The 25211-nt window shown below is 37.9% G+C and overlaps 1 protein-coding gene across 1 annotated transcript in view; it reads left to right on the top strand.

Moving 5' to 3' along the window:
- The window catches only part of sema3c (sema domain, immunoglobulin domain (Ig), short basic domain, secreted, (semaphorin) 3C), a 51427-nt gene that overhangs the window by 10968 nt on the left and 15248 nt on the right, over positions 1 to 25211 (top strand). The window contains exons 3-12 of the mRNA XM_015045157.1: positions 6465 to 6625; positions 7165 to 7227; positions 12198 to 12317; positions 15234 to 15324; positions 18333 to 18452; positions 18535 to 18677; positions 18747 to 18861; positions 19800 to 19869; positions 21046 to 21190; positions 22315 to 22537. Coding sequence (XP_014900643.1) covers positions 6465 to 6625; positions 7165 to 7227; positions 12198 to 12317; positions 15234 to 15324; positions 18333 to 18452; positions 18535 to 18677; positions 18747 to 18861; positions 19800 to 19869; positions 21046 to 21190; positions 22315 to 22537 — 1251 coding nt within the window. The remainder of the gene's footprint in view (positions 1 to 6464; positions 6626 to 7164; positions 7228 to 12197; positions 12318 to 15233; positions 15325 to 18332; positions 18453 to 18534; positions 18678 to 18746; positions 18862 to 19799; positions 19870 to 21045; positions 21191 to 22314; positions 22538 to 25211) is intronic.

Below are 25211 nucleotides of genomic sequence, written 5' to 3'. Positions count from 1 at the left end.
TATGTCATGAAAAACCATTACAGCGGCGGACGTAAGCAGTTTCATGAGATATATTCATAAAATATATTTCATATATATATTCATAACTCATCACATCAGCCAATCAGAGGAGACGTCGGCGTCTTATTCAGGCATCGGAGACGAGCCCCTTGTTCCCCTTTGTGTTATGTAGTGTTATATCACTCCATGCCACCAGGTGGAGCCGTCGACAAAAACTAAATGAGAAACGGTAGGAAGAGTAAGAGTGAATATTGCAGAGGACATGACGGTGCTGCGCTTTTTCGTTTAGTTCGTGTCTGATATACTGTACTGTAAATGTACTGAGTTATTCAGAACTAATTTTTCACACCATTACAGTATGCAGCAGCGTTTTGGGGAAATTATTGTTGCGATTTCACAGAAGAACTTTGGATTCAACACGTTCCTGTCCGATAAAACAATCATCGCCAGTAGTAAAACATCCAGCTGTTGATCATTTCCCCAAAACGTGACTTTTGTAGAAATTGGTGTGTTTCCACACTTTGAAATGGGCTTTAAAAAGTTAGCTTCAAAACTATCTGTGCAGCCTTATCCGTTTTGATCAATTTAAAGATACTTGTGTATCCCGATGAGAACTTGAATGTTGTGGACAGGAAGGATCTCAAACTAAAGCTGTTCCCTTTTCATGAAGAGAAACGCTGAAACATCCGGTTTTACACTAATAATTATGTTCCTCCAAAAGATTCCTTCAATGCTCCAGTGACACCAACTCGCTCATTTGGGCCTGGCTGCCAAACTTTCCAGACCCACATTTGCATCGCCCATGAAGATTCCACATATTTTCCAGCCGCTGTGAATCTCTAATATTTTACAATGCTACATTACAACAAACCAGTGTTTGTTTGGGGATCCCAAACCAGAACCATGGCAGCCTTGTTTACCGCTGTCCAACTCTGTTATTTGATCATGCAAGCAATTTTTGGAGCCAAGCCTGACAGAACACGCTGAAAGGAGCCTCTTTGTGGCTGATGCATTTCCTCACTTGGATATCACGTATAATCACGAAGAAAAAACGCAGAGAAGTGAGCGCTGAAGTCTCTTCTGCACTTAATTGTTGCCATACAAACAGGCACATAATGACAGGTCCCCTCTTTGTTAGAGCCACATGTTTTGGTTTTGCGTCCCATGCTTTTTCACCACAGTCTTGAAACAAAAAGAAAAGAATGCTCCTTTTTAAGGTTGTGGGATGCCAAGCTTGTTGCCTCTGTTGGCCAGTTCACCCTTCCACCCAGAGAATGTTTTCTTCACAGTTTACAAAAATATGGAGTTGTTTTAGATGTTCTTACTTCATGCATTTGATGAGAAAATGTTTGTTTTAGTCATTTGACTGAGATGTGGTGACTTTTCTTGGACTTTTCACCCCACGTCAGGTCACGACAGGCCACAGAGAACTGAAACGGGACTTGGTTTTAGAATAAAGACTCGACTCTTGACTTTGACTCTGAAAGACTCGAGACCTGACTTAGACTTTACTAGAAACTTGATTTAGAGCTTTTCCTGAAAGAAATTAGGTTTTACTTGGACTTGTAGTGAATTACTTCAGCCTTGACTAGGACTTGTGTCTCAGATTTTGAACTTGACTTGAAGAAGTTTCCTCTCAAAAAACTGAGACTTGACCAAGACTTTGCTTGGACTTGCCGCTAAAAGACTTGAACTTTGATTTGGGCTTGGTTTGTAAAATTTGGGATTTGGATCTTCCTCAAAGACGAGAGTTAGTTTGGACTTGTCTCTCCATTTTTGAGAGAAAACACCAAGCCAAGTTTAAATTTTGAGTCTTGACTTAAATACTTGATTGTTCTCTTGTATAAAATGACTTGTGAGCATCTCTGGCTGACATAAAATGCCAAGGGTGGCTTAAAATTGCAGCTCTCTGATAATTTAGCCAATTAAACATAGATTCAACAGTCAAATGTCCCTTTAAGCCCTTCTGATGTGATGATGCCTACCAACAAGTGAGCAGTAAATTGTGATATGACCTCATCTGCAGCTGAAACAGCAATCTGTTGTTTAAAATTGGATGACCTCTGCAGCATCTTGGCGAAACAAAAGGCTTTTGTGGAGCTTCAACTCAGCTGAACTCTCAATTCTCCCGTCACCAACTTGCCCTTTTCTGCTAACTGCGCCGTCCACCATGCTGATCCAATCGGATTGCATCACAACCCGTCTGTAATGGAGCCAATAGGATATTGTGGGTCAAAGCTCATAATCAAAGGCAAGACACAGGAGACTGCTGTGAGGTCTGTAGGGAGATACAAGGCCCACCTGCCAGCATGCATAATACAAAACCCACCAGCTGTCAACCTTAAGCCTTGCTTTTTCCTCCTCTTTTCTAATTTTCCTTCTTATCTCACTCCATTTTCATCGATTTGACTTTTTTTAAAACAGGAAATTAGCTCAAGAGTGTAATTTTATCGTCACTATCCTCTGCTAATCCACGCCTAACAAAACAAGACAATTTACAGCAATTCCTCGTTAATTTTTGACAGTCTTTCCTCTAGGGAGTGACCTCAACCCTGAGGAATGCAAATAAACCAAACTAACGAGCGTCATGTACTCCTGAAAATTCCTTTTATCCCCAAACACGCAGCATAAACAAAAACACTACAGCCTTTTTAAACGCAGCATTCAGGAAATCTCATAAATAAAATTGCTACATCGAGGTCTTGGGGTGCAATTGAACCCCAACACCTGGCCAGATTAGTCAGACTCAGACCGAGGTTATGAGCTGGCAGATATTCTGTAAACACACGGATTGGGTGTACTGTGCGACCCTGGAAAGTCTTGGTTGTTTACAGCGTCCCGCTGTCTCTCCGTCAGAGCAGGTGCTCCATTTGGCCAGCTGAACTTTCGGTGCTGGACTACAATGCTGCAGCAGTGGGAGTGACTCGTGTGTTTGCATGAGGCTGAAGGCAGAGAGATACCAGATCCAACGGCACGCAGACTCTGCAGGGTTTCCATTTGGCTCTTTGTGAGCGGACACACCCCTGCTGCATCGCATCTCAGCGTCACGCTTAACTGGCCTCCCACCCTCACAAGAGAACATGATGTCTCCGATTCCCCCCCTTCAATGAGGAAACAAAAGAGAGTTTGCCATAATGCTGAGAAGTCACCACACCCCTGCAAGAACAATTTGTTTCCCTGGTGGAATCTTCTGGAGCGGTTCTGTCCGTTTTACTTGAAATGCTCTTTGTCTGGCTCGGCTTATTGCTTAACATTGTTTTTGGTGGGGAAGACAAAAACCTAGAACTCCAGATGGAAGCTATCTTAAGCTAAACATGGCGCAAAGCATCTCTTATTGATATTTTCACACATTGTCTCTGATTTAAAAACCTAAACCTGAACTGCATGAAACTTTCTTTCCAATGTTTTTGCTTTTCTTTTAAAGATTTCTTGAACTCTTAAGTAAATGCTGGTTAAAACATGGTCAATAAAAAAAGGACCATGATTTCACTGTAACCTGTTGACACAAAAATGAACAACAAAATTTTAATTTAAAACAAAAAAAACAATAGTTACCCATATGAGCTGCAAAAATCCAATTATCTCTCTTTTTCTTAACCAAACTCTGAAATGTACAAGCCAGCAGGAAAACAGCAACCCCAGCCTGTTACCCCCTGCAGGGCCCAGCCCGTTACCTAGCAACCCAACCTGAGCTCCAACAAGTTAGGTCAGCTGGCTTTATGCACTGTACAATGGCTGCTAGAAAAGACAGGAGTTTTTTTTTTTTTTTTGTTGACTTACCTTTCAGAAACCACTTGATGCAATCATGTTGGTTGTGCAGGAGGCCCCACGTATGCTTTTCAAAGATGCACAGTTGCATAACTACGCATGTGTTTGCAGCCATTTTCATGTGCGAGTGTAAACTCTGAGTTGGGGGGTGTGGCCAGGAGTTAATTTGCAATATATGAACATATGCAGCTCTGGAAAAAATTAAGAGACCACTGCATTGAAAACCTCTGAGTTATTCCACCAAATCTAGATTTCTGGACTCTTCCTAAGTTAAAACATTAGTATTGTTGTTTCTAAATGAATATGAACTTGTTTTCTTTGCATTATTTGAGGTATGAAAGCACATCTTTTTCAATATTATGACCATTTCTCTTTTTCTGCAAATAAGAGACATGTTGTCACAAGTCCATAGAATAAAAACACAAAACAATATTCATTTTATTCAAACATATACCTATAAAAAGTAAAATCAAAGAAACAGAGATCATTTTAAGTGGCCTCTTAATACATACATATATATAAAATGGCTGTTTTTTTCCAGTATATTTTCTTTTTGTTGACTCTGTAAGAATAAAAGTTCAATTTCTGACTATTCTTTCCTGTAAGACTGCCTTTGAGCTCAAGATGAGGCAATTTACCTAAAGCGCAGCTGAAGTGGGGAGTGAAGAGCCGTGGGAAACGTTCTTGTTCCTGAAGAGGTTAACTTGCCTTTATGTGAAGTTAAACACTTCAAGCCTTACGCTGCGACCGACCGCCCCTGATGGGAGAGAGGGGCGCCTCAGAAAAAAGCCACTTTACCAAAAGATAAAAGGCCGAAACCTCAAAAGCATATGCCACACAATCAGGAAAATGTGACTTTAGCTTAAGGGATTGTGGCAAAGAACAACCAACCTGTTCTGTTGATTAGAGGAGGGAACACAAAGAGCGCTAAGAGAGGGTCAATACAGGAGAGGAAACAGAGGCTGTGGATCTGCTTTGCCGCCCCCGGCCTCCGCTCTCAGAGCAGATTGAAAAAGTGATAAATATGCATGAGTTTGGCTTCAATAATGAAGGCCTCTGGTTAGGAATGTTCTATCTGTGGAGCAAACAGGCTGAAAATAACTGTCTGAGGCCGTTTATGGTGGCTGTGTGAACCATTCAACGAGTGACAAACTTTTAACAAGCCACGAAATCACGACTTCCCTTTAATTCAATCAGCAAAGCCAGAGTCATTCACCATGTTGCTCAATGACGAGTTTCAGACTTCCTGGCGAACTTCTTCCATCTGGAACCTTTTTGTGTGCATCTGAGCTTTCGTGTCAAAGAAAATCTCTTTAAAAACAATCCTGTGCCAACTGATGACTCCACTTTCTACACATTTCTTCTCGTCCTACTAACATTTCATAAACAAACCAATTTTATTTCCACTTGTTTAAACCATGATGCATCAGTTCATGTTTTTGTAGTAAATTATGTACACTATTTAAGGAGACAATCATAAAAAAGGTAAAAATATTTTCAGTCCCTCCAGGGTTTCGCAAATGTTTTTATGATTTTTTTGCAATAAAAATTAAAGTGTTTGAGGTACTTATATATAAAAACATTTATGTCTGACGGTAAATGTGACTTTTTGTTTCTCGCCGTATAAATAATGTAATCTTGTCTGACAGCAGTTGAGGTTGAGGCAGCTGTCAGCATCACTTAAACCCAAATGTTTTTGACCATTTTTGTGAAAAACTCACAATCATGCATTAGCATGAAAAAGTGTGGAGATTTGTTGATTTTTCTACAATAATTCTCAGGAAACTGGATGCACTGATTGATGAAATCTAATAGAAAATAGATAAAAACTGCTTTGAATTGATTCATCAAATGATATTTAAGCAAACTGCTTTCTTGACAGCTGGTACCAAAGGGTATGGGAGCCGGATTTGGGCCTCGAGTTTGACACACGTGGGTCAGATGAACCACATGTTTAGTTTTAGGAACACATCGCAACTTACTTGAGTTTGAGGCGCCTTATCAGCGTGTCAGAAATCTTTCGGAGGATTCCCTAAAATAATCTGGAGGTCTGGATTTCCCACGAACCAGTGATGAATCACTGTCCAGAAATCTGTCCCCTCTATATGTACTCTCTCTTTTTTTCGTTTTTGCTCTCCTCTCACGTTTGAAACTTGCCTAAACCCTTCGACTCGAGTTTTCCCGCACTCAGCAGCAGCTTAAGGGATAATAAAGCTGCCGTTTTATTTCTTTGGGCTCAGATTCTACTTGGCTTTGAACTTGTTTGAGCTTCGTCTTGACTTTATCTCCAACCGTAGACTTTATCTAGTCTAGGAATCACCTTAAGTGGTCATGACTACAGCCTTGTCTGCGTCAAGAACGCTCCCTGCTTCATGTGCTTCTTGTATTCAGAAGAGATTAGGTTGTTACTTGAGCTTGACAGAACAAAAAAGGTTTGCTTTTATATCTACTGACTTCTTGGTACTATATTGTAGATGGAGGGATTGCTTTTGTTGCAGTTTGTGCCAAGTCAGTATCTAGTGGCATCTGTAGTTTCTCCTGTTTTAAGGCGTATTTAAAGAACAGCTGTCAAATCCTGAAAGCCTCAATATTAAGTTTTCTCCTTTTTTATCTGTTTATTAGGAATTTACCTCAGAAGCTCCTTTCATCTCGGTTTATTTGAACTTTTCTTTTTACAGTCTCTCTGTTCCTTGCAGATCTGAAGGGGTCGCAGTCGTTTGAACACTTCAGTATATCTGATAAGGCCATGGACTACAGGATCCTGCACATGGATGAGGACCAGGACAGGATGTACGTGGGCTGCAAGGACCATGTTCTCTCCATGGACCTCAACAACATCACCCATGGCACACTTAAGGTCAGCAGATGGTTTGAGTTAACACGCGAGGAAAACCGCTTCCTCCTCTGCAGTCCATGGCTTTATTACCCCAAAAACAAGATTCAAAAACGGGAAAAAACTATTTGCTACAATTGCTGCTGATTATAATAATTGTTGGTTATATGCAAATTGCCTCATATTTGCCATAATCAGTGCAATTTTAGGGTTATTTGGAAAAGCCATGAAACTGCCAAAGTGCTCTTATAGCAAATTGTGAACGCAGTGAAGGAATTATCTTCTGTGTAATTGACAGGCATAAAGTGGATAAACAGATGGGAAAGCATTTGGTTTTCCCCTGAGAGCCCCACGCTGCACCCACTTCTTTTCCTCCAGTAAATTGCATGATATATTCATTTTTGCTTGGCCTTTAAACCCCTTTCCGGCGGTCCAAACACATTCTCTGCAGATGAAAGCTGCAATTACTCACACTGAGTTATGAAAGTGCATTATTTTAAAACCGTCAATTGTGTTTTTATTTTACAATCTAATGCGTTGCTCTGTTTTTTTTTCGCATACAGTTGTTTTGGCCTGCATCTACAAGCAAAATACAAGAATGTCAAATGGCAGGAAAGGACTCTACAGTAAGAACCTCATGTGTAACTTTTTGTTTTTTAGGTTTGACAATATGAAGTGATAACAAATGCAACAAATCAGAGAGAAACATCGAGTTTAACTCATGCAAAAATCTACATGTTTCACTTTCAGCACTTTATCAAAGGTTAGTTATGTTTAAGGTTTTGATATAAACTGTATGCAGATGTAATATTAAGAACCTGACATATTTTGTTTTGTGTCCTTCATTGATTGAATTGTAAATTTATTTTATTATATCACAGATGTGATATAATAAAATAAATTCACAATTCTTTTTTTCTGAGAATGTTTGGTTATTTATTTGGATTTTGACATAAGTTGACACAGAATTAGAATTCTGAGGAAAAAAGTCAGAATTTTGAAAAAGAAAATCAGAAATTTGATAAAAAAGGATTTTGAGGGGAAAAAGTCAGAATATTGAGGGGGAAAAGTTAGAAATTTGAGGAAGAAAAAGTAAAATATTTGTTAAAAATTAGAAATTTTATTAAAAACGACTTAATTTTGAGGGGGAAAAAGTGAATTTTCAGGAGAAATGGTCAGAAATTTGAGGGGAGAAAAAGAAAGAATTTTGAGTAAAAAAATCTGGATTTTGATAGGAAAAGTCAAAATTTTAAGGAAAAAATTCAGAATTTTGATGGAAAAAGTTCAGAATTTTGATGGAAAAAATTCAGAATTTTCAGGAAAAAAGTCAGAATTCTGAGATTAAATTCAGAACTCTGACTTTAATTTTGACTTTTTTATGTCAAACATTTTTATGAGAATGTTTGGTTGTTTCTTTGGATTTTGACATAGATTGATGCAGAAGCAGAACTCTGAATAACAAAAAAGTCAGAATTTTGAGGGAAAAAAGTCTTAATTATTTTTCTTCAGTTTCCCTAATCTGGCCAACACAGAGGCTGTCGCTAGAATATTAACTTCATTTTTCCAGCACCGATTGGACTTTGTGTTTCTCTGGCACGATGGCCAAGATCAAAATCAAAGCTTTTGTCACCTGTTCCCAAATCTGTTCTCCCAAAATAAAGCCTCCCCACCCTGAGGGATTCTTCTCCAGCATCTGTTCGCTTGTCCGAACTCCAAACACACTTGTAGCCAGCAGAAGATTTATGTCCAGGCACCAACTGGAGTCCCTGCTTGGTTCGTCTCTTAATGAGCGAGCTGGAGATAAACTGAAGCCTGTTGGAGTGAATATATATCAAAGGTCGTAAATTAACCAGAGCTGACTGATGGAGAGATTTCATTAGGCACCCTGCTTCTTGTTAGCTGCAACAGGATTTATAATGAAATCATCCGGCGAGCCTCAGAAGACCGGTGTCTCCTCCGCATCTGGTCTCCTTTAATTGGATTGTCCTCAAATGGTTGCAGAAGGGGATAAACAGAAACAACGGTTTAGCTCAAAGAAACACACATTTTAAACCAATTTAATAAAGCAAGCAGAAGCTTAACTTGCACAGCCAGGCTGTCATTTGCTGTTTCAAAAATAGAGGGAGAGCAGCTTCCAGTAAGTGCGTCGTTTGTGAGTAAGCGCATGTGTGCTGCTGACACGCTCTCTCAAATATTCGGGTGAGCCATCTCCACCCAGAGCTGCCGTTTCCTCTGTCAGTTTAATTTCTTACCACTTTCTACTGTTTGACTGTAATTCCTGCCTTCTTTGATCACTTTTCCTGTTACTGTCGCTGTTTCTCAGCTTCTGTCTCAGCCTCCCACGGTCGACTGCCTCAAAGAGTCTTTTTGTTGTTTGCTCAACTTAAATCCTACTTCCTATCTCTATTGTGCTGCGGGAAAATGTTTCTTATCTTTCAGATATCAAAAATAAGACAGAAATAACTTGAATAAATAGAAAAAAATCTGTTTTTAAATGATGATTTCACTTATAAAGGAAAAAATGCAAACTAAACCAACCTGACCATGTGGGGAAAACTAATTAACGCCTGAAACTAGTTTCAGATTTTACTGTGGAGGAATTTTATCTTCTTTGCAGGATTGTTTTGGGTTTTCAAGGATGAGCAGGATGCTTAACCCTGCAAAACCCAGACAAGAACAAAAATAAAAAAAAACAGTCTTATCATTGGTTTTTGTAGGAGCACTTTGGAGATAAAAATGTTTTCAGATTTTTTTTTGTAAGGTTTTCTGAAAGTATATTGGTTTTGTTTCTCATCTGTTCTTTAGTTCAGATTGTAATGCTTTTCACGATATTTTACACTATTGCATGTAGATTTCTTGATTCCATAGTTCCAATTGTAATCATTCCTGAGCATGATTTGTACAATTGAACTCAATTTTGATAAAATGTCATAAAAAACTGTAAATTCATGTTTTGGTCAGGTTGGTTTTGATCGCTTTTTTTCCATTTTTGTGCAAGACTTTTATGTTGTGAGATTGTTTGCAGCAGAGGAAAAATCAAAACCCGACGTGATCGCGTTGAATTCAGAGTGAAGGAGTCAAGAGGGAAACACAAGAGGAAAGTAAAACAAGATGAGGCTCCATGCATAAACGCGGCTCTGTACTTCTGATCAGACGCGACCGCAGCAGGATTCGTGTGGTTCTGTGGAGATGAACAAGGGATGAAAGCGAAGGGAAAAACAGGACGGACAGATAGACAGTCACAAACCAAATGAGGATGGATAACAGAAACGGGCGTGAGTCGGTGAAATATTCAGTTGCAGCTCACTAATGGCTCTCGGTGGATTTCTGCGCGCTGACCAAGATCTGCAGCAGCTGCCAAAGCTGGAGTCATGTCCAAGTTCCTGACGACTCCCTGGATTCGTGTTCTTGTCCTCCCCCACTTTGCTCCGCTCTCTCTCTCTTTCTCGGCACGTTTTCTGCAAGCTTACGCTCAATTACCAACAAAGTTGATCACTCCCACTGCTACCGAGTTTGGTTAAGAGGCAACAACCTGGCAGTGATTTTCATGTAGCTTTATCTAAGCATGCTATGATATCATCGACTAAATATACCATGATACACATTTTAAAACAAAAAAACATGACATGCAGTCATAGGATACATTATGAAAGTGTGTTTTTCTAACTTATTTTGATAAACGGCCCAAATATGCAAGAAACTCTTTAAAAAAGTTGTAATTGAAGTTATTTCAACCAAAAGGTGTGAGACTAGATAACTGGCTGGTAGGATGGTCTCACTTTTGAATTTATCCATTTTGTAGTGCAGCAGCTTTCTTTCAGCCAGCTGATCTGAAGTGCACAGCACCAGCTACTGGTGGCAGCTTTAAAACTCTTCAGCTTTCTCTGACACCAACTTTTCTGGTTTTATTATGCACAATTCACTTTTTGCACGTTTTGTGCTTCCATTTGGTTTCTACTGCTTCCAAAAACGGCCCAAGCATAAAAAAAAACAAAAAAAAAACCCAACCAGACAGTTTTTGGAAATGTTAATGTTTTATGGGGTCTGGAAAATGAGCCTTTTCAGAAACTTCTAGAATGTGGCGTCACAAATCAGCAGGCACTTACCGTCACCTAGCAACCCCAGACAGTTACCTAGCAACCCAAGCTGAGCTCCAGCACATTTAGTCAGCTAGTTTTACTGCTGTGTGCGTTGTACAATGGCTGCTGGAAAGGACAAATGTTTTGTTGTTGACTTGCCATCCAGAAAGCACTTGCTGCATTCTTGTAGGCTGTCCAGGAGGCTCTGCTTCTGTTTTCAAGGATAAAATCTGATTATCTAACAATAATGTTCTGCAAAAAAATGTAACAAACATGTTTTGTGTAGACCATAGACCTACCTTATCTGGTTCTATAGGTCACTTTTTAAACCTTACACCCTGATGTCGGAAACAGCCTGCGGTTGTATCATTCAGGGAGTTTCGCTGATCCTCTTTTTCCACTGGCCTCAATACCACACCAGTGAGCACTGCTGGGTTTATATTATCACGAGCGAGTCATAACAGAGATAAGGTTGAGATACTGCCTCATGCGGAATATTATTCAGGAGCAATAAATGTGCAGTGGAAATGTCGTTCACCTTGTGTTTATATCTGGAAAAACATCCCAGAAAGAGACAGAATATCTGGGCAGAGATCTTATAAAAGGAGGCAGTGATGCTTTTGTGCTTTGCTGTCATGTATGATGATGATGATGCGAATAAAAGTTCTTAGAGCAGCTCTGATGACGAAATTTATTTCAGTTAAAAACCCCCAGTGGAAACCTCAGCAATAGCGACATTACATTATGTTAAAATCCATCTTGCCAAAATTAAAACAAGGCCCAATTCAGAGTAACTCGGACATTTGGCAAAATCTGAGATCTGCAGCGAATATGTTTAAATATTTTTGAAAGAAACCCCTGAGATCATGTAGATAAATACTGTTTTTATTTCAAAACGGCAGAAAAAAACGGCATTCTGAAAAGGATATTCCTTCAGACTGTCCAAGAAGTTGTTTTTACAGACTAGAACTGGGAGAGGAAACAGTAAAAAGTATTTTTTATTTTATTTTGTCACAGCAGAAACTTTTGTATTTAACATCTGTTATAAATATTGCAGGATATTCCCCTTTATTCAGATACAAGAAATGAGAAACCTCTGGCTAAAATACAAAAATGAGAGAATCAGTCATTACATTCGTCCATCTATTTTTAATCTTTGGTTCCTTTTTGTTTTTAATTTGCTAAACTTTCATCTCAACGATTTAAAAATGAGTTTAAAAGAACCAGGAAGTATTTTGGAAAAAATGTGTAGGATCCTTTTTCTTCCCACTCTATTTCATTGGATTACTTCTGTGCCAAGTTTTGCCACCAGGGTAAAGCAGCAATTTAACATTTAAATCCAGAATTTGATTTACGAGAGGAAAAAAAACATTTAATTTAGTTCCTCATGTTTTGGAAGGTGTTTAAGAGAACCATGGCAGTGTATTTCCTTCATAATAAATTCATTATTTCAGCTTGGAAAGTTGTAAGAAACGCTTTCATGTTGGACTTTTCTTGTCTTTTGTTTCACTTTCCAGCACGGCTGTGGGAATTTTGTCCGTGTGGTGCAGCCTTACAACAGAACTCATCTGTTTATGTGTGGCAGTGGAGCCTACAGCCCCGTCTGTGTGTACATCAACAGAGGCCGAAGACCAGAGGTGGGTTCAAAATGATGGATTCTCTTCATTATGGAAATAAACTAGTCAACCGCAGCTGAGTGAGTAAAAAACACTGGCTGTTAAGAATACCCTTCCAGACTTTTGGCTGTGGGATAACACTACATCTGGAGCTGTAGGAATTGTTTGACAACTACTGCATTTCAAATTGCTATAATCACATCACAGCATTAGTAAAGCTAAGCATTGCCGTATGTTTTTAGATTCCGTAACTGCATACGTGCCAAGTTTTCATGTTGTCAGTTTGATGCTGGGTGAGATAAGGGAGTAGAAGAAGAAGAAACTGGAGGTCTGCGCTTTTCTCGTCACTCATATCCGACCAGAAGAAAAGACAGAGAAGCCCTCCAGCAGAAAAGTACTCGCTCTGTTTCCATTGACTGTATAACTGTGCAACTTGACATTTTGAAAATAAATCGCTCTATGAAAACGCGCCAGTTAGGACTTGCTGAGGGTTTTTTCTTCTTTTTTTACGACGGCATTGTGCCATTGCAGATAGAGAAAAGAGCTCATTTCTGCCAAAAATTAAGAAATTCTGAGATTGTCAGAAATTTTATTTTATTTTTAAAAAAAGAGGATTTTATTAAGCTTTTGAAACTCAGAAATGTTCACCATTTTTCTAGAAAATTTCTGAGATTAATCACAAAATTTAAAGTTTTTTTCAGCAATTTAAAAAAAAATTAAACTCAAAGTTTCCATTTTTTAGGCAGAAATGTACTCCTCCTTTTGTTCTATCTAAGATGGCTCATGCTAGTGTTTTGGTCGTATCAAAATTTGTTTATTCCGCAAAACTACAGTAGAAACACTTTTTTTTGTGTCACACGAGTCACGTGATCAACAGCCGGATGTCGCCTCTGGCTCGAACCACGAAGAAGAAGAAAACAGGAAGTAGCGCGGTATGGTTTTTTAATGACTTATCTCGTGAACATTTTGTATTTCATGGAAATAATCCAATTGCGAAATTGTGTTATTCGACATTCACGGAATATCGACGACATTTTTCGCACATTTGTAATGCAGCGAGCTGAACAGAACAACATTAGCTGCCAAACGTTAAAACCGGAGTCTGTCTTCACTCGGAGCCTTTTGTCATTTGGGTTTTTGGTTTGAAAGCCAGTCTGCTCTGTTCTCCAGCTCGCAGCTTAATCATGTCACTGCTTCATGAAAAGAGATCTGTAGCGGAAAGTTCAGAACTGCCCGCTTGGTCGTTTGTTCGGTGTCCCAGCTTGTTGTGGTGTTTGGAAATTCAATATAAAGGAGATGACAAGTTGTTTGGCAGCTTGACAAATAAATAACTTTTTTTTTTAGTTGAGATTCATTCATTCTAAGTCTAATTACCAAGTGTTTCTTTAACCCCGATGTCTCCGGTGTCTGAAATCAACATTTAACTCCAATATACAGTATCTAATATCTTGATTTAAACAATGGCATAAAATCCCTTTTTATCGTCTCTCTTTGTTGGTTATGACACCAAATGTTCCACTTTGAAAAGCTTGACAAAATAATGAGGGTTGTGACAATATAATATAACTTAAAACGGAGAAATATGACACCATTAGTCTCGATGCTTTTCGTTGAAGTGGGACTAATATTTTTAGTTCTTAAGAACAGAGAAACACTTTAAAATGAAGCAATCAGAGATCGCCTTTTACAAAACTATACTGTCTCCCCAAACAATTCATAATTATAAATGTAATGAAAAGATTGTGTTTTTTCAAGCTAATTTGAGTGTTTGAGAAAATCTAAGTCAACTTTAGCCACAATTAAAATTATCCCAAATGATCTTTCCTGTCATATTTGATTTATATAGCATTGTTTCCAACTACTGAATGAATTAAGACAAAGTTTATGGGTGTCTGTTAATACTGTAACAGCATATTGACTTGATAAAGCAATAGGGAAAAACACAAATGTGTATTGTTTTCCAAATTGAGTGCAAAAATTAACATTTGAGAGCAAAATCAAAGCAATGTCTTTTTTTATGGTCATTGAAAACTTATACAAAAATTAAACCAAACTTTAAGAAGTGCTCTACTAAAGTACTGATACCAACTTTTGGATCAATCCAACCAATCTAACCTCTAGTCATACCACTAAAAATCCCTTTATTCCTCCTTACGAAGCTTCAAACATAACCTCAAATGACAACATCCTTAATAATATTTTACAGATATAACAATATCACATCTGTTTGCATTAAACCATTTGTTGCACAGCTTGTATTCCCACTTTACCTTTTTTCTTGAAGCCAACATCAACTGGGAGAGAAAACTTTGCACTAAATGGTCAATCCAAGGTGTTAAATGTGACTCTTTGTCTTTGTATGGTGTCATATTATAAATCCACATGAAATAGATGGTAGAATTTATTATTTTACCTCTAAAATCTTACCACAATCAAACATCCAGGTCAAGTCCCGGTAGATAACTAAAACATTCAGCAGGAGTCGTTTTTAATCTCCGTTCCAGGAATCTGCCAGCTGCACTGCGTCCACCTCCATAAGCTTTTGGCAAACACACACATTTTCCTGGATTAATACTTCCTAACTGATGTCATCCGGCGAGCCGCATCCTAATGGATGGGACAGGAAGTGCTATCATTCACCCAGGTTGCTCTTGGCCTGTTGAGCCTCTGCCACTAGCAGGGTGTTACAGTTTGGCAGCAAATCCGCCTGAGTTGGAAAGACGGCCGTCCAACACATCAGCAGGGAAATTCCTTGTCTGCACAAAAGTGGAATGTTATTTTAGTGTCCCTTATGGGCCGGTTAAGGTAAACTGACGAAGGTCTGGGTCTCTGTGCGTTATTTAAACCAAATGGAAGGAAAATCTGGCTGTAAACGAACGAAGCCGTTGCAGAAAAATCCCGTCACATTCTCTGTCTTTCTCTGTTTCTTTGCAACAGGAGCAAGTGTTTCACGTCGACTCGGAGATGGAATCAGGAAAAGGGAGGTGCTCCTTCAATCCTCAAGTCAACACAGTCTCTGTCATGATCAGTAGGTGCTTTCCTTCATCTTCGTTTCGTTATCTTCCATTAATGTCAATAAAAACAGTGATCAGTTTCGCCTGCAGGCGGTTAGCGGGTTGTCAGGAATTTGCTTGTGCTGCTTTTTGTCCAGATGGGACAGACAGCAGAAATGCTGTCGTCAGAGTTCAGGCATTAAGATGTTTTTCAGACCTGCAGCTACTCAGAAGTCTGCCTCATTTGTTTTGAATTAGACTCCTAAATAAGTAAAATGCTTATAGTAAGTCTAAACTGAAGTAAATTACTCAGAATTATCTCATTAATTGGTTACATTTTTCTTGATTTTTTTCAACATTTTTATATTCACTTCCTGTCTTGAGATTTTCTCTAAATATTTCCAATCAGTTTGCTGTCCTCGTGATGTTTTCTGTTGTGTGAAGTGCAGCAAAACACCCCCACAGCATGATGCTGCCACCTCCATGCTTCACATTAAGATGGATTTCTCAGACTTTATCATTTGGAGAAATAAAATAAAGAGGTCATTATGACTTGAAACATAAAATTTAGTTTAATCAGACAAGATGTGTCTAGAGAGTAATTTAATCTGTTTTTAATAACTTTTGATTAGCTTTTTGATGTTACAATACAGGATCAGTTTCACTGTGGATAATAAATCTAATCGCCTTAATTTAGCCTCTTTGTGAGGTTTGTTGTTTTTGTCTTGCACATTTTTATGTCTGGATCATAAAATATGCCCATGTTGTTTATATTTTTTGTTTTTGGCGCCTTCAGGCATCGGAAAATTGCAACCGGTGAGGTTTGTGAAAGCCCACACTTCTCTTCCTGAAATATTTGCCAATTTTTTTAGATTTTTTTTCCCTTGTTGTGACACAGTAAAGCTGTGCATTTCAGGTGTTTACTTGTAATACATCCAAAAGTGTTAAAACACCTATTAATACTAGTTTGTACCCGTGTGGTATCAAAAAAGTTCTCTGCATTTAAAAATGAGAAAAAAATAACTGATTTTAAGAGGCCAGAAACAGGAAAAGTCAGTTCAGTCTGGTAAAATGTTGAACAGTGACACATTATGTACATAAATATGTGGCTTCAGCCTTATATGGCCTGTTGACACAACATTATACAATATTTATTTAAATTTTTTCAGGCCAGTAGCAAACACAAAATCAGATGTAAGTTTAGTTTTAATATTAAAAATTGTAACAGATGTTTGAAACAAAAGAGAAACAGTCTTAAGTCTAAAAGCTCGATCTGCAGATGTAATGACTTAAAAACAGTCTGTTTGTGTTAAATTATGTGCTTTTGGTTGACCAATTTGTAAATGTTTCTGTAAACCTTTAATGAGTAATTGAGGTTTAAAGTTTGGTTGTTTTTTTTAAATAATTTCCTTATTTATCAAATTCTTTTTACACAAATGACCACATCTTCCTCTAAAATGTGTATAAACAAGTGATTCTAGTTCTACATTTATATTTTTACAAAGTTTTCCACCATTTTGATAGTTTTTTTTTGTTTCCTAACTTAAATTTCCAACCAAATGCCAACAGTCCTTGGAGTTGATGTCTTCATCGAGTCCTTTGATCTGATTGGTCGAGGGGTATTGGGTTGCGTTTTAGGCGACACTTTGCACCGTAGCTCGGCTTTCCGACACCTGAGCATTGCCGTGCCAGCAGCTTTCGAGCCAGGAGAGGAGCCTCACACGAAACGGTGATCCAGAGTGGAATAACCTGCAGGGCGAAGGAAGGAAGGAAGGAATGAAGGCAGAGGATATAACCAAGCTTCTGGGTTTAATTAAATCACTTTTTAATTTGTTAATCAGCAGGTTTTAGACCCTCTGTGACCGTCCACGTGCCATCGGCATCAAAGCTTTTTTAGCAAACCCAGCTTGTGTGTGAGGTTTAATCATTGCCTTGCAAAATATCCAAACAAACTGAGCTTTTTTGTCATGCTATAATTTCAAACTTTCTTGTATTTTGAGATTTGACATGATGGATGTGCATTTTTATTCAAGTTAATACACTGTAAAACTTGGGCTTTTTGCACATTTAGAGATTTTTTTGCCCATTCATATTCAAGAAATGACTTGAATAGAGTGTCTAAACAGCAACAATTTCTCAATTGTATTTGAATCTGGACCATTTCTTGACCTAAATATGCTTTGATCATTGCCATTGTAACTCTGGCTTTATCAATCAATCAATCAATCAATCAAGTTTATTTGTGTAGCACATTTCAGCAACAAGGCATTTCAAAGTACTTTACGTCATAAAAATACAAAGTTACAGAAGACATCACATAGTCAACATTTGAGAAAATCAATAAACATTACATTTAGCCACGTGCCATCAATACACATCAGATCTTGTGATTAATATTTAGCTCATGGCTCAAAATCAACTCTAGTCACATAGGTTTTTAGTGTTTATGTAAAGGAAGTCAGAGTTTCAGTTGTTTTTCAGTTTTCTGGAGGTTTGTTCCAGATTTGTGTTGTATAGAAGCTGAATGCTGCTTCTATGCTAAAAAGATAGGAACGATCTTAAATCAGAATTGCTCTAATCTCACTATTGCCATGCTGTCTCTGTGCAATAATAATCTGAGGAAATTTAATTTAAGAAGCATTTCTATGTTTGTACTATTCATATAATCTATTAGTTTTCTGCTGTGTGGATTTTTAAAAAAGCAGATTGTTTTTAGAAAAGACTGAAGCAGCAGAAACCTAAATAGAAATACAAAAAAATATTAATTTGGCATCATAGGTCCCAGTCAAAGTTGAGATTTAACCAGATTTTTTATTATTTTCCTTTTTCCTTCACAAGTAAGCACTGGTTTGTGTTCATATCCTTCATAAAACCCCAAACTTTCAGTCTGAAAAGGTGTTTTGCTGCATAATAAAGTCATTTTTGCCAAATGAAAACATTCATGATGGAAAACATTGGCATGTTTCACTCTGGGTATCCATTTCTGCTTTGTATTTATTATTCTGACTTGCTGGAATAATCTGGTGCCTGTGCGTTGCTGCAGATCAGGAGCTGTTCTCAGGCATGTACATCGACTTTATGGGGACAGATGCTGCCATCTTCAGGAGCCTGACCAAGAGAAATGCAGTGCGAACAGATCAGCACAACTCCAAGTGGCTCAGTGGTGAGAAAACTAAACAAAGCAAGAAATCGCCTTTAATCATTGTGTCAAATAATAAAAATCCCTGTTATTCTGTTTTATTCAGAACCAGTTTTCATTGATGCCCAGCTCATTCCAGACGGGACTGACCCAAACGATGCCAAGTTGTATTTTTTCTTCCGCGAGAGGTTGACTGATAACGACGGGAACACTAAAAACATCCACACCATGGTGGCCAGAGTGTGTCCTGTAAGTATCAGAGTAAATCCACTCTTTAATTCGCGGGTCGGAGTTTCCATCTGCAGCTTCTGTCTGCAGAATGACACCGGAGGGCAGCGCAGCCTCGTCAACAAGTGGACCACCTTCCTGAAAGCCAGGATGGTGTGTTCGGTTCTGGAGGACGACGGCACCGAAACACACTTTGATGAACTGGGTGGGTGAAAACGACACTTTATGTTCTGTAACTGTAGCATTTTTGGTCTAATTTCTAATGCAAATATTTTTGTACACTTGAAACAAGACAACACTAACTTAAAAGTAACTTTCTAACAAGATATAGAAGTCAATCATTCCCTAATATTGATTAAAAACGACTTATTCCTCTTGTAAGTGATTAAAAACTGTTATTAAATTAGTACTTTTGCTCAATATAAGACAATTATTGACTCAAAAAAGCTCCTGCACTGTAAAAACACAAAAGTATTTTTGGTTTAGTTTCTAAGCTAACTTAAAGTACATTTTCAGCAAGATATAGGATTTTATTTGGAGTCAATAATTCCTTTATATTGGTGAAAAAGTTCTAGTTTTATTTGCAGATTATTTAACCTATTACATTATGTGATCTGCCAATAGAACTAATAGTTTTTCATCGATATTAAGGAATTATTTACTGAAAACAAGCTTCTATATCTTGCTGAAAAGTTACTTGTAAGTTAGTTTTGTCTTATTTGCAGAAAACCAGAAACTAGACCATAATTACTTGGTAAGATTTTATGTTTTTGCAGTGTGTATCCTGCTGAAAAGCCAGTTTTGTGTTTTTGCGGTCAGACACTCTCCAACATCCTTTGCCGTTGGCCAAAAACCGAATCCGTCATTACTTTTAAACTCCTGCCTTCACAGTTTAAAGTCTTCCAGCAGTTCATTTTTCCATAAACACCCCACCGACCATCCGATGTTTAACCTGGATTCTGATTTAAGATCGTCGGATCTGTGAACAATATTGCCTTTGCTGAGCTTGTTCTTATTTCCTGAGCACACCAGCGGTTCCCTTCTTGTCGAGACAGGAAAGCTTTCACTGCGTCCAGAACTCGCTGGAGACTTGAAGGCTGCGGAGGGAAACGTTTGGGAATGTTCATCTGTTTGTCCTTACAGAGAGCGTGTTTTTGCTGGAGACGGATCAGCCCAAAGGCTTGCTGGTGTTTGGAGTCTTTACATCCACAAGGTGAGGCTGATGCTGTAGCATTTCTCTGAGGTTTTGTTAATTACTGAGTGGATAACAAGAGGAGGCCTTCCATCGCATCACGTTGCTCTATTGCATCGTTTAACAGAGTTTGTGTGGCATAAATAAACCCTTTAACATAATAGTTGTGTGCTTAATATCAGTCTTTGTGATTTCTGCATCATCTACAGATCCCCACACTTTTTTACAGTAATGCTTAAGTTGTGAGTTTACTGCAAATTTTACACCAAAGTGGTTAAAAACATTGTGTTTATGTGATGCTAATTCCCACCTGCAGGTGGCAGTATTTCTTACTTCTGCTGCACTGCTTCCTCAACTTTATTTGATGTCAAGTAAAAATCTGTTCTCAAACAAGAAGTCACATTTACAATGATGCACAAATATTACAAAACATTTAGCAGATATTTCTGAATTAGTTCCACAAATCGGTGATTTTGATTGCAAAAAGACAAAGACTCACTAACTCCTTTAGTTTCAAAATATGCCGAATGTTATTTAATCTTAAGAAGTTCTTATTGAGTGCAGCTGTTTATTAATGTTTTAACAGTTTGTTAATGGGTTTTATCAATACATTCTGGCACAACCGACCCTTTAAGAACATCCATGATCTTGATTAGGCCCAAAAAAAATTAGTTTGACATCCCTGGTCTAAGTGAAAGGGTTTCCTAATAAAGAAAAAGGAATCGTTAAATTAAGCCAGAACTTATTATGATGGTATAAAACTAAGACATGCACATAATAAACTGAACAGCTCAGATTTAAACTAAAAACTGATGAAAAAATCGCATTGCTTGTAGAAAAAAATAAGTCACTTGATCCATATTTGGTGTTTTCTGATATTCACAGCAGGTTCATAAAGAGTTTACCGTAACGTAGAAACCATCGATATTGTTTCCTCTGACTCTCCACAGTAAGATTCAGTTTCTTTTTCCCACCAAATATGTTATTTTATGAGCTGCTTTTAATATCTGAGCCAAGCCACATCCCATATTTAAGAGGAAGTAGGTGATCTGCCTTCAGTGGCGTCTGACAACGCTTCCTTTCAGGCTTTTTTTTCGCTCGCACATCCTCTGAGACGTTGTTGTTAAATGAAGAACAGCAGGGGATTTTTTTACCGGCTGCGGTTTTTAATTTAATACATGCACTTTATTCCTGCAGCTCCGTCTTCAAAGGGTCAGCAGTGTGTGCGTACAACATGGCGGACATCCTGACCGTGTTCAACGGGCCGTTCGCTCACAGAGACGGACCCAACTTCCAGTGGGTGGCCTTCCAGGGCCGTATCCCCTACCCGAGGCCCGGCACAGTAAGACGCATTCTCATCATGGCTATTTGTAGTTTAAAAAACAAAATAATCCTTTATAAGTTTATTTGTATGGGACATTTAAGCAGCAGGACAGTTTAAATTTATAACACAGGGAATAAACATCACATTTTGTCAAACGCCATCATCTGTGTTTCGGTTTTTTTTGCAGTTTTCTGGGAGTTTGTTCCAGATCAGTGCAGCGTAAAATCTCATAATAATTGAAAACTTTGTGAGGAAGAAAGGAAGAAACAATATAAAATAACATATTTTCCATATTTGTGTGATTATTAATAGTTTTATATCTATAAGTGCATCATCACTGCTTGTATGGGACTTTAAAGGGAAAGCTGACTAATTTAATTTGCTTCGTGAGTTTATATGAACGGAGGAGTTTTCATCAACACAGTGCCAGGGCGGAAAGATAGAAAAGCAACTGAGTCACCACAAGATCCTGATGATGTGGTAAAACAAAAACTAACAGCCAATAAGATTCTAAAAGTTAGAGGAAATTAGAAAAAGGTCGAACAAGTCAGACATGTTGGAGTTAAAAACCTGCAGCACTTTGTGACGTTGAACCTAAATCAGAGGGTTGCGACCTTTACAGTTATTACATGACCTTTTGAATATACTTTATTTTATTTTTTCTCATAATTGTTTATAAACTACACTGCAAAAATACAAAATCTTAAGTATTTTAGGTCTAATTTCTGCTGCTAATGTCTTATTTTTTGTTATTTCAAGTGGACTAACTTACAACTTTTCAGTAAGAAACTATTATTATTCTTTTACTTTCTTTCTTGAAATAATCTGCCAGTTGAACTTGTACTTTTTCATCAGTATTAAGGAATTGTTGGCTCCTATATTTTGCTGAAATGATACTTTAAGTTAGCTTACGAAGTATGCACAAGAAATTAAACAAAAATACTTGAGAAGATTTTGTTTTTGCAAGATCATTTCCAGTCTAAGATGAAGAAAAAACAGATCTAAGTAAATATTATTGATACTTTGAGTGCCGTTCTGTTATGGAAATCAAACTAAATGACTCCATGGATAATAGGAGAGATTTTATTGGTTTAAACCTGTGATATTATTCATATTATGTATTGTATAAACTGCGTTTCCAGTGTCCCGGCGGAGCCTTCACTCCCGACATTCACACCACGAAGGAATTCCCAGATGACGTGGTGAACTTTGTCCGCAACCATCCGGTCATGTTCAACGCCATCTACCCGGTGGGACGGAGACCCCTGGTGGTCCGCACCGGCGCCAGCTACAGGTACACGGCGGTGGCGGTGGACCAGGTCATGGCTGCAGACGGGAACTACCAGGTGCTGTTCCTGGGAACAGGTAAGAACCGTGTGCAGCCATGTCACTTTGTGTCTCTTATTTGTTTAAAAGTAAAAATAAGATGATATAAACCCATTGTACTCATTTAAAGATGGATAAAAAATGACTTAGCCCTGCATAAGTTATAATAATATTAAATTTTAATCCCACTCAGTTCGCATTAAATCAGTCGAATGTTTCCCTGAGAGGAAATATCTTTAAAAATTTAAAAACATTCAGCATTCTTTAACTCACATAAACACTCGCAACATTTTACCTTAAATTACATTTTAAGATCCTGTTACAAACATTTTTACTCTCATATATATAAAATGTGGTATCTAACCTACAAATGATTAATAAGAAACCCATTTAATTTGTTTATGTTTATGTGCAACAAAGGCATTTTAAATAAGTCTCTTGTCACTAAATAGCTGGTTTAATATTCCCGTCGCTCAGTTGTTTTATGTGTAACTGATTGCTGAGTGCAGTCCTGTTGCACCAGCCGGTTATCAGATGAACAGATAGAAAAGTTCACAGCATGCAGATTGTGCTGCAGCTGAGCTGATAGAGGAATAGATGTGCATTGATTATTTGTACCGATTCACTCGGGTCAATCAGGTCATTCTGGCCTGTTTTCAACAAATGCATAAACCACAAACAAAAACAAACTTTTAAATTGAGTTGTTTTTAAAGATTTTAACAAGAGCGCAAAGAAATATTTTATATAATGTCAAATTAGAATCTGTTTTTCATTAATATTATAATTAAAATTAAAAATCACATATGGTTTGGTCATAAAGTTCATTGTTTTATTCTATTCCAACTATCTCTTTGTTACTGTTGTAAAAATCTTCCTTGTTTGTCTTTATTTTTAAAATTCTGACTTCTTCAGTGACTAGTACAGTATTATTTCACACTGAAATATGTATTTTCTTTTAAATTAACTCAAAGTTTCTAGTACCTTTCAGTCAATAATAGTAAAAAAAACACAATAAAAATGAATTCCTCATAAGCGGCTTTTCTAAAAATACAATTTCACAATTGCTGTGTTTCCATTAAACAAGAAACGCAAAATCACAAGTGAATGCGTCTGTTCTTGCAATAAGTCATTAATGAACATAATTCTCTAATTGCTTCCTGTCGTACAAAACAAGTTTCAAAAGTTGAACATTTTTGACTTTTGAAACTTTTTCTTGAAAATTTCTGAAGTTAATTTAATTTTTTTCCTTGCAAATTTTCAATTTTTCAACCTCAGAAATGACCATTTTTTTCTAGAAATATTTTGAAATTAATTTCAAAATTAATTAAAAATCACAAGTGAATACATTTGTTTATGCAATAAGTCATTAATAAACATGATTCCTGTCGTAGAAAAAGGGTTTCTATTGGGTTTTTTAAAAAAATGCCTCGTCCTATTGGAAAAATAAAATGCTTTTTGACATTACCGTATTTCCATATTATTGTCAAAATGTCAAATTGTGCAGTTATACGGTCAATAGATGGTGCCATTTTAGTCACCAAGATGTGCATTGACCTTATAGATCAGAAAATAGCTCCTCACATAAACAACCTTATATTTACAGCTATCATTAAAATGATTAAACCACCTGGAACTGGAACAATATCAACTGTGAGAGAATTTATAAAAGATTTAAAGAAGTCACAAAGTCACTATAATTAGAGCATGAAAGCATTTTGGAAATAAAAATAATTAGTGAGCAGCAGATTCAGCATAGAAAGAAGGAAGAAAGCTCAAAAAGCAACAGGAGAGACTTAAAATCTCCATAAGCAAACGCAAGAATCTAAATGACTAATAGTGATTCATCAGAGGCTTGATGACTCAAAACGCTGCATAATCATGTACATTTTCCCAGAGGGACACAAAATGTAAATGTGAAGTTGTAACTCAGGAAGATGAAGAAGCCGATTCATTAATTAGGCGGTCAGAGTTTGAACAGAGGCCTGCGTCTCTCTGTCTGTCTACAAACCACCTAGCTTGTATTTGCATGCGGAGCACATGGAGCGTTTATTTTCTTGTGAGTGTAAATTAGCATCGGGCTGCAGAGAGCGGCTCCGGTGCAGCTGCTGGTGTTTGTGGATCCGTCGCTCTGAGTTTTGGATTCCTGAAGAGAAGCCAGCGCCGGCTGACTCAGGCAGGAGGAGGAGGAGGCGCTCTTATCAGAGGCTCACAGGAGCTGATGATGATGATGGTGGTGGTGCTCAGCTTCCTCCTACGTAGCCTGATGATGATGATGGTGGGGGGGGTGGATGCTGAGTCCTGACCTCCTTGGTACCAGATCAGGAGATTCCAGTTTATTCCTGTTTTAAACGTAATCAGAGAATTTGATCACAATGTTTTACAGAATAAAAAAGGAAAAGAAAATGGTGTGAAAATAAATATACATCCATCCTTCATCCATCCATCCTTCATCCATCCATCCTTCATCCATCCTCCATCCATCCATCCTTCATCCATCCATTCTTCATTCATCCTTCCATCCATCCCTCTTTCCATCCATCCATCCATCCTCCATCCATCCTCCATCCATCCATCCATCCATCCTTACATCCATCCCTCTTTCCATCCGTCCATCCATCCATCCATCCTTACATCCATCCATCCTCCATCCATCCTCCATCCATCCATCCTCCATCCATCCTCCATCCATCCATCCTCCATCCATCCTCCATC

This window comes from Poecilia latipinna, unplaced genomic scaffold, assembly GCF_001443285.1.
Source record: "Poecilia latipinna isolate Pla-1442-1.1 unplaced genomic scaffold, P_latipinna-1.0 Scaffold710, whole genome shotgun sequence".
NCBI classification, from domain to species: Eukaryota; Metazoa; Chordata; class Actinopteri; order Cyprinodontiformes; family Poeciliidae; genus Poecilia; species Poecilia latipinna.
Note: the sequence above shows the minus strand (reverse complement) of the source record. Positions and strands in the feature narration are given on the sequence as shown.